Source organism: Phaseolus vulgaris, chromosome 11 (assembly GCF_000499845.2).
Source record: "Phaseolus vulgaris cultivar G19833 chromosome 11, P. vulgaris v2.0, whole genome shotgun sequence".
Classification (NCBI taxonomy): domain Eukaryota; kingdom Viridiplantae; phylum Streptophyta; class Magnoliopsida; order Fabales; family Fabaceae; genus Phaseolus; species Phaseolus vulgaris.
Genome location: NC_023749.2, coordinates 23,506,371 through 23,516,390, shown reverse-complemented (window position 1 = coordinate 23,516,390; position 10,020 = coordinate 23,506,371). Strand labels below are relative to the sequence as shown.

At 45.7% G+C, this 10,020-nt stretch overlaps 1 protein-coding gene across 1 annotated transcript; it reads left to right on the top strand.

Moving 5' to 3' along the window:
* The first annotated feature begins 1,785 nt into the window (after window positions 1–1,785).
* On the top strand, window positions 1,786–9,628 carry LOC137837217 (uncharacterized). The gene is made up of 2 exons (XM_068646152.1): window positions 1,786–2,892; window positions 9,338–9,628. Exons 1-2 carry the CDS (start codon window positions 1,786–1,788, stop codon window positions 9,626–9,628), a joined length of 1,398 nt encoding a protein of 465 aa, XP_068502253.1.
* The last annotated feature ends 392 nt before the right edge of the window (window positions 9,629–10,020 follow it).

Genomic DNA, 10,020 nt, shown 5'->3' with positions numbered 1-10,020 from the left:
TCAACTCTTCGGGAGGCGCCTTGTGCCAATCGGCGTGCTGCTGGCATTGCTTACAGCACTGCGTATACTTTTTACAGTCTTCTCTCATTGTTGGCCAATAGTAACCTGCACGGAGAGTCCTTGCGGCCAGAGCTCGACCCCCGACGCGGCTTCCGCATATCCCTTCATGAAGCTCTGCCATAATTCTTGTACATTTTTCCCCGTGTACACATTCCAGGAGTGGGTGAGTGAACCCAAACCTGTACAACTCGCCATCAATCATTGTGAACTTGCTAGAATTCTTCTTTATCTTCCTAGCCTCCGTCGGATCCAGCGGGAGAAGGCCATCCGCCAGGCATCGCTTGTACTGTGTTACCCAGGTGTCTGGCTCATGGGTCGTGCAGACCTGCGTCATGTTCACCTTCTCTCCCCGACATGCTCTTATTCTTGGCGACCTCAAGGTCTCTTGAGTCAGGGATCTGTGACTCCTCGCCGCTTTCTCCGTCGACTTGCTTATCTGAAGAACCAGGTGATCTGCTACAAATGCTCTCGGCGTCTTCAGAGTTTCTTGAATCACCGTCCTCTGCCTACCCCCCTTGCCTGAACTGGCGAGCTTAGCTAGCAAGTCAACTCGGGCATTCTGCTCTCTGGGCACATGCACCACTTCAAAGGAGGCAAAGGAACTCTTCAATTCCTGTATATACTCCAGGTAAGCCGCCATTTGTGGATCTTTAGCCTGGAACTCGCCTGTTACTTGTCCCGTGACTAACAGCGAGTCACTCTTAGCCATCAGCACCCTAGCTCCCATCTCTTTAGCCAGCAAGATACCGGCGATCAACGCCTCATATTCTGCTTGATTGTTGCTGGCTTTGAAGGCAAACCTCAAAGATTGTTCGATCAGCACGCCGTTGGGTCCCTCCAAGATCACTCCAGCACCGCTACCTTGCTGGTTCGACGATCCATCCACTGAAAGCACCCAACGAAAGTCATCCCTCTCAACTCGTGTCGCCTCAGATGAGAGCTCGACCACGAAATCTGCGAAGATCTGCCCCTTAATCGGACCTCGGGGCTCATACTTAATATCAAACTCCGACAGCTCCACTGCCCATTTTACCATCCTCCCAGCGACGTCAGGCTTCTTCAAAACCTTCTGGATGGGCAGGTCGGTCATCACCAGTATCGTGAAGCTATGGAAATAGTGGCGTAACCTCCTTGCCGAAAAGACTACTGCCAGTGCAGCCTTTTCCAGGGCCTGATACCTCGTTTCGGGGCCCTGCAGCACCTTACTAACAAAATAAATAGGCTTTTGAGCCTGATCTTGGTCCTGGGCGAGCACCGCACTTACTGCCCTCTCAGTCACAGCAAAATACAACCTGAGAGGGGTTCCCACCAGCGGTTTGCACAGAACCGGCGGGCTCGCTAGGTACTCTTTAAGTTTAATGAAGGCCTCTTCGCATTCCTTCGTCCAGGTAAACTTGTTGTTCCGCCTTAAGCACTGAAAATACGGATGGCCCTTCTCTCCACTAGCTGACACGAAACGAGACAGGGCGGCCATCCGACCTGTAAGCTGCTGCACTTCCTTCACAGTAGCAGGGCTCCTCATCGCCAAAATGGCAGCACACTTATCAGGGTTGGCTTCTATTCCTCTTTCGGTTAAGAGAAATCCCAGGAACTTCCCAGCCTCCACGCCAAAGATGCACTTCTTCGGATACCTGCACTTTTTCATGCATACTTTATGTGTTCTTTAACTTACTTGCATATCTTGGTCATCTAACTCTTCCTTTTTCCATGTATGCAGACTCGATGATGGGGAAAGACAGGAAGCTGGCCTTGCTGGAGCTTGCCAAACGTAGGGGAGCCAAGGGCACTGGCTCCTCTTCTTCTACAACTGAGCCCATTGCAGCCCCTCCACTCTCGGTCGCGCCAGCTGAAGGCCCCGAGTCAGGGAAGAAAAGGAAAAGGCTGGTGAGGGCTTCCGCTTCTTCTGCTGCTGCTTCAACTGAAGAGGAGAGCTCTGGCTCTCCTCTCGTACACCGTCAGAGGAAGAAAGTAGCAGTTGAGGGGGCTTCGTCTCTCCAGCCTGGAGAGATCGAGGTAGTGGAAGTAGAGGAAGGGTCTTCCCCACCTCCCTGTGCTCAACCTGCCTCAGAGCCTTCCAGTCTTCCTTCTTCAGGCCAGCAGTTGCCTCCAACTTCCCAACTGCCATCTTCCCCCCTAGCAGGCCAATCACCTGGTCCACCTGCTCATCCTGCTGGGGGTCCACCACCACCACTGCCAATCCCCACCGCCACTGCTGAAGGTGGGGGATCCAGCTTGCGCCCAAGCACTTCTGGGGCCAACCACGAAAACTTCAGCAGGGTCATCACCCTGGTCCGACAACTCATAAGCAACCGGGAGCTTGTCGAGTGGAGTGGTGATGAGGTGGATATGCACCTGGCCAAGCAGGTAGTGCTCTCTCTGGAGTTTTCCACCCAGCATCGCAAGCAACTAGCCCTGGAGAAGAGGGTGAAGGATCTTGAGCACGACAAGGAGTCACTGCGAAGTGACTTCGAAGCTGCCCAAGAATTTGTGGAGTTGATGCGGGGCATGGTGGAGAAAGCTAGGAGGGAGTACCTAGCGCAGGTCCAAGAGACCATCAAGACAGAGATCTTGATGGGGCAAGCTGTTAGTTCTTTGGACTGCACGGTGGTGGAGCTGCGGGCCGAGACCTCCTCCCTACGCCAACTGAATTCTCAAATAGTGGGGGAGCTCGAGTCCACCAAAGAAGCAGCTGCAGCTGGGGAGAAGAGACTCGAGGAGGTGGTGGGCAAGCTGTCCGAAGCTGCCTCCTCTCTTGCTGCCATCACCACTGAGAGGGATGCTGCGGAGGCCTCGAAGCAGAAACTGGAGGCGGAGAATGCTGATTTGATGAATGTGGGTGCTGATGCCCTTACTGATGGATCCGAGCTAGCACTCGAGCAAATCAGATGCGTTCTCCCGGACCTGGACCTCTCGCAGTTCAGCATCTATCATGAAGTGGTAGATGGAAAGCTTATCCCTCCTGCCCCTTAATCTTTTCTCTTCTCTGTAAATTTAACTTCTGCACAATTCTCTTATTACTCTGAAATTTGTATAAGACTTGACTGTGAATACAAACTCTCAATGCTTCTTTTGTTGCATAAGTTTCTTCCCTTGTATTTTCTTTGAACTTCACTTATCTTTATGTGCGCGACTAACTGTTAGCTAGCTTAGGTTCAGCGCGATCTTGGATTTTACCTTTCCTTTCGCATACGACTAAGTGGTAACCAGCTTAGGCTTAACGCGATCTTGAGCTTCGTCTTTCACTTTGCGCACGACTAAGTGTTAACCAGCTTAGGCTTAGCGCGATCTTGAGCTTCGTCTTTCACTTTGCGCACGACTAAGTGTTAACCAGCATAGGCTTAGCGCGATCTACTTCTCTTATTCTTTCGCTTCTACTTGATCACGACTGGCTATTCCCTCAGTTTGGTGTTTAACAGTCCTCGTGCGCTGCTTTGCACCACTGGCCAATTACTGACGACTCATCAGTGATCGTTCTTTAGTCTTTACTTAGCTTTCTCTGTCGCTCTAGCGCTAAGTGCATGGAGGACTTTGACATCGATCGCTCAAGGTGATGCCTCGTCTTGGGGAAAGAAAAGTGTTTCTCGCTAACCCCTCTTACTTTCCCCAAGGTCATCACCCTTTGGCGGGTTGAGTCGCTCATTCCCTGCCTCACTCCTGGGGTGAGAAGGGTTTCGGACTAAGAGTCTTACTGGTGCCAGTACTTGCGCCTAGGGCAAGTAGGGTCTAACCAATCACCTGCACTTGCGCCTAGGGCAAGGAGGATTTTAAATTTTAATACTTGAGCACACTTTACATGCTGGAATTTTTTCTTTAATTGGGTGGCCTCGTTAAAAACCCTCCTTAGGGAAAAGAGTGCCCCCTTGTCTGTTCAACTGTTTCCACCACATACAAACATGTGTCTTTTAGCGCGAGAACGCCATTACTGTACAACTTTAACTGAAATAAAATTTTAAATGGGTGGCGTTCCATGTTCTGGGGATTGCTCCTCCTTCCAAAGTCTCTAGGCGATAGGCTCCGTTCTCTAATGTCTCCACCACTCTGTACGGGCCTGTCCACTTTGGGGATAACTTGTTCTGCATGTCATTCTGATGCGCCTTTCTCATCACCAGATCACCTTCCTGGAAGCGCCTGGGCCTCACTTTAGAGTTGTGCCTCCGCTCTACTCTTCTCTTCACAGCTTCAGCACTGACTCTGGCCTCTTCCCGCACTTCGTCTAGCAGATCCAGGTTCACCTTACGCTCTTCATTGGACTCTTCAGCAACGAAGTTCAAGAATCTGGGGGAGCTCTCCTGTATTTCCACAGGAATCATGGCGTCTGTCCCATAGACAAGGCTGAAGGGTGTCTCATGGGTGCTGGACTGTGGGGTGGTGTGATAAGACCATACGATTCTGGGGACCTCCTCTGCCCAACCTCCTTTGGCCTTGTCTAGTCTTCGCTTCAGCCCCCTGAGCAGCACTCGGTTTGCTGACTCCACCTGCCCATTGGTTTGTGGGTGCTCCACTGATGCGAAGACCTGTTGTATCTTTAACTCTTCACACATCTTCCTCAGCTGATGACTTGTGAACTGGGTGCCATTGTCGGAAACCAGCCTCTTGGGTATTCCGAAGCGGCAGACAATGTTCTTCCAGACGAAGTGTTCGACTTTCTGTGCGGTGATGTGTGCGACTGGCTCTGCCTCCACCCACTTGGTGAAATACTCGATGGCCACGATGAGGAACTTCATCTGCCTTGTCGCCAGGGGAAAGGGTCCTAAGATGTCAATCCCCCATGTATGGAATGACGTCAGCAGCAGAGAACCACGTGGACCACTCGAAGGGTGACACGTGGACCAGGTGGCAGAGAGGTCGGGGGGACGATCGCCAAGAGAGGTGATCGGTGGTCAGTAACCAAGTTACCACCGACAGATCAGGCGGCAGAGAGGTCGGGGGATAGATCACCCAGAATGGTGATCGGTGGTCAGTAGCCAAGTGGCCACCAGCAGACCAGTTCCCAGACTCACGCCTGGAGGCAGAGCGCGATAAGCGAATAAACACTGATCAGTCGTCGGGTGCATTGTCATCTGGGGTCTCGTGTTACACGCAGTTAAACTGGGACTGAGGTTCCCAGCGAGAGCGTTACGCATGGACCTCGCATGAGCACACCTCAGGGAATCATGCACGAGAGTGGCCTGAGGGAACTAGTAAGCCAATCAGTGATTGGTGATTCCCTCAACCCATTACGTGCGTGGCATCATGAAGGGTAAGTCGCCTACGCAGAGAGCAACGTTTGGCGAGTGTGTCTAGACTAGCCACACCCGACGTTTTCCTAAGAGTATGCGATTTACCCAGATAAGAGAAACATCCTAAGTTACTCCGCAAGGGCGTAACTTAGGCACACAAAGAGAAGCGCTAGAGCCCTTCCAGTAAGTGACACGTGTGTGGTTAGATGTGAGTTGCAGGCCTCCACGTGTCATCATCTGAGAGGGGTGCGGTCCAGACAAAAGAGCACTCCGTACCGCTGAAGGTACAGACAGGCGCAGCCAAGCGCAGAGACGCGCAGACATGCGCAGACTCTCACGCTCCCCACTGCTGATTCTGAAGGTACGCTTTCTCTGAAAAGCATAACAGGGTTCTGACACATGCCAGAAAAGCATAACAGAATTTTGTTATGCCCAGAAGCAGGGAAAGAGAGATAAAGAGAGAATCAGGGGAGAGGGAGGAGAGAAAAAAAAAGAGAGACGAAAATCAGAGTGCAAGAGTTTTTCACACACACATTACTAGTTTCCAGTTTCTGGTGGTTCTGTTGGACTAACTTGATCGTCGGAGTGCAAACGGCCGCTAGAGGCGCCGTCTGTGTGTTTTGCAGGTCACGTTTGGAACAAAGGCAAACAAACATTACTAACAAAATGATAATAATAATCATCAATTAAGAACAAAATATTATGTTTAGATATCACCTCAATGCATAAGAGTTTGAATAGATTACTCCCAATCCCAAAGGGTAGAATTAATCACACATGACGAAAAAGATTTCAGATGTTTCTCCTTGACGGCTGGCCTCTTTAGGGTTTTCAACACCTCCTATTCTCCCAATTAGATTACAATTCACTCAATGGTGTTTTCCTCTCAATCTTGCACCATCTAGGGTTGTGCCTCAAACCTCCTATTTAACCTAATATCTTGGGCTAAGTGACTTCTCGCTTGGGCGTTATTAGGCTCGCCTGGGCGAGTTGCACGAAAAAAGGCCCAACGTCACTGGAGTAATCTTGCCTGGGTGAGATTGAGCTCACTTGGGCAAGATCCTCTAGAGGTATCTGGCTTAGGCGAGTTTGGGCGAGCTTTGGTGAGTGTTGATGCGTTCCAACTTTCCCTTTTTAGCTTTGTATACTATCCTTCTGCCCAATGATGAAAACCCATCCAACCTTGAAAAAATTGGCTAAGAAGATTGGAAGCAGAAAAAGGTTATGAGAAGACTCTCATCTCAGGCAGAATTGATTGTTGTCTGCTATTCCATTTTTATCTAGTTTTATAAACATTGTACATAGTAGTATAGGCTTTATTTTGGGCTTGTATTTGGGTCATTTTCTTAGGACATTGTTTGGGCCAATTTTCATGGGTCATGTATTGGGCCAATTAGAGTAGGGGGTGTAAATAGAAAAAGAAAGAGTCTAGCTAGCATTACAATTGGGCCTCCTTGGACCCAATGCAACTCTAGACCATCTAGGGTGCATAAATAAATTACTAGAGTGCAAATAGAAAGCATGGAGTGGCAAGGAAGGCATGAAGGTCCACATGTCATCTCCTTAATGGAGAGGATTCCCAACAATGCCAAAAGGACATCTGTCTTCATGGGAATGTAGAGAATTCTCTCCAATTAAAGGAAGACACTTGTCAACCTCTAATTTTAGAGGATTTGCTCTAATTAAAGAGAGTCACTTGTCATTCTATGAGTGAAGAGTTTTTAGGGTTAAAACTTACACCTTGGTTGCCCATAGCACTAAAAATACAAGTGTTATCCCCCTTGTAAATGAGCTTTGAATAGACTATTGAATTGTTACCAAAATTTCAGCCTCAACTAGTATTTTAGCTCACTCTTTGCTCGTCTTGATTCTAAGTGTTTTAACAAGGAACCTCTTAGGAGTTGGCCTAACCTTTCTTAAGCTTCATTATCATTCTCCATACACCAATACTTCACAGTTTCTTTCACCCACTTTAGCCATCCAATCCCACCAAATTTTGCACCTCAAATTACAAAACAAAAGACTCATAGCAATGCAAGCTAGGATTGCATCACCCAATCATCTCCACTCTTCCCTAAAATCTTGAAATTAAAACAAATTTGCAAATTGTTCTTGCCGGCTGACCTGTATCGGGTCCTGGAGGTGGATTATGGGCCAACCTTCTGTTTTTGTTGGTTGAGATGCTTAAATTTCACAATTAGGGGAGTTCGACCTGTTGATAAGACTCCAACAATCAAGTCAGTGAGAGTATATAAATATGAGTATAGTGTGTAATATCTGGAATGACACTTACCTCTGTTTATGGACTTGAGGCCCTTTTATAATACTCGTAGATCCTCCCTTAGGAGTTAACAACCACTAAAATATTATGTTAATATATCCTCTTTATTTTAGGGATATTGGCAGAGCATTATCTTTGACTGTTTATTTTCATCGAATTTAGTGTAAATATTTATGACTATTTGATTCAGTTATACATTCAGTTGTTTTTAAATTTGTCGCTGCTTTTTAATGTGTTTGCCAGCTATTAAGGCTGACTTCCTTTAGAGCCATTGGGCCTTGTTCTTATTTGGGCCACGTTAATCATTTAAATTACGTAGGTTTGGATGGTAGGCTGAAGTGCTCGGGTCGGGTCCGAGTACGTTTGACCAGTACACAGCCCTCTAGCCTTGAGCCGAGCAGGGCGAGGCGAAGAGGTTTAATTATTTATGAAAAGATGTTTGGCTCAAAGGGTAACTGACTCACGATTCCCAAAGCATCACTTGATGGGATTGGTTTATGATAACTTTTCTATGGTGCGCACACGTGTTCATGATCAACGGCTAGGGAATGATATTGTTGATCAAGGGTGATCAAGTGCTTTGAAGAATCCAAATCCATGTGTTTCATGAAAGGCTGGTGTTGTTGTTTTTTCTGGGAGGGATCTGGGTAGAATCGAATGTGAATCCACTCCTTTGTTGAATCTAAAACTAATGTGATTTAAAACCTTTTTGAAATCAAATGTTTTTCCAACTAAGTGAAAAACAAACTGTTGTTTTGTCGAATCAATCGGTTGTTTTACTCTTAGGAGTTTTGAAAAGGTTGAAAACTGTTTTAGTTTGGTTGACTAAACTGTCAAGCCAAACAATCGATTGTTTCGTGGTTTCAACCGATTGTTTCTTTGAAAATCCTAACAGAATTCAGTTTTGGTTGTTGAATGTGCTTTAAATGTTTTTCAACTGAATACGCTCCTTTATTAATTGCTTTGACCAATCTTTGAAAAATATAAATGGTTTGTTTATGTTTTCAAACAAGCAAGAGAAACAAATTTAAGTTTTTCAGTTGTGACAAAGTTGATTCTAAGATTTGAACATTCACATCAAGCTTTGGGTTTTCAAAAAGAGTGGAATAGGATTGCAATTGTATTGATTTCAGTTTGTAATGTGAACAAGTGTAATCCCTTCTAAACCTATTGTATTTCTGGTGTTGTATTGCCAAGGAGTGTTGTGTGTTCTTGAGGTGGTCAAAATCAATACTCTTGGTGTATTTTTCCAAAGGGAGTGTGTTTCTTGAAGGATTCAAGGTCACTACTTTGGTGGTTTGTGTATTGTAATCTGGTTTGATTGCTTAGTGGATTACCCAGTGGTTTTTTGGGGATTGGATGTAGCTCTTGGCTTAAGAGTGAACCAGTATAAAATTGTTGGTGTATCTCTCTCTCACTCTGAACTCATTTAATTATATTTTGAGCTTTACTGGTATAAACAACTGATTGTTTCGAAGAAACAACTGATTGTTTTTCTGTTGCTTTGTTGTTTAATTGCTTATATTCTTGGTTAACTTGATTCTTGTTCTGGATTCACACAAAGAATTTTATTAAACCTCAAAAGGTTTTAAAAAACCCCTCTTAAACAATTCACCCCCTCCTCTCGTTTAAGGCCATATATTCTATCAATTGGTATCAGAGCAAGGTACTTGAAAAATATTCAAGTTTGGTCCTAATTTCTGTGGCTGAAAAATTACCTTTAGGGGAGGGTGCCTCAATTAACAGGTCACCTTTGTTTTGTGGTTTTAATTATCAGTTTTGGAAAGTTAGAATGAAAATCTTTGTTGAATCTCTTGATAAAAGAATTTGGGATGCAATTGAAAATGACCCTATTATTCCTAAATCTGAAAAGGATGGATCTTCTATTGAAAAACCATGGTCCCAATGGACTAATGCTGAAAATAAAAAGGCCAAGTTTGATTGCATTGCCAAGAATATCATAACCTCTACTTTGAATTCGTATGAATTTTTCAGGATCTCACAATGTGCATCTGCTAAGGAAATGAAGGATACTCTAGAGGTCACCCATGATGTAACAATTATGTGAAGAGAGCAAGGAAACATACTCTAATACAAGAGTATGAGATGTTTAGAATGCTCAAGGGAGAATCGATTGTGAAGTACAAAAGAGATTCACTCACATCATCAACCATATAATGAGTCTTGGAAAAACCTTTGACAAAAAGGAGTTAAACATCAAGATTCTCAAGTGTCTTCATAGATCTTGGCAACCTAAAGTCACGACTATCTTTGAATCAAAGGACTTGACATTTTTTACTACAACCTCCTTGTTTGGAAAACTTAGAGAACAAAAGTTGGAGATGAATAGACTCAATGTCCAAGAAAGTGAAGACAAGCATGTAAGGAACATTGCTTTGAAAGCTGCCAAGCACAAGAATAAGCAAGACTCAAGTGATGAAATTGAGGAAGAAAATCTTA

What these genes read in the sequence shown, in the direction of transcription:
- LOC137837217 (XM_068646152.1), top strand. Translation starts at nt 1,786, where the DNA reads ATGGGGAAAGACAGGAAGCTGGCCTTGCTGGAGCTTGCCAAACGTAGG. An exon ending in AGAATGCTGATTTGATGAAT is followed by an intron (nt 2,893 to 9,337) that starts GTGGGTGCTGAT and finishes TTTAATTATCAG; the next exon opens with TTTTGGAAAGTTAGAATGAA.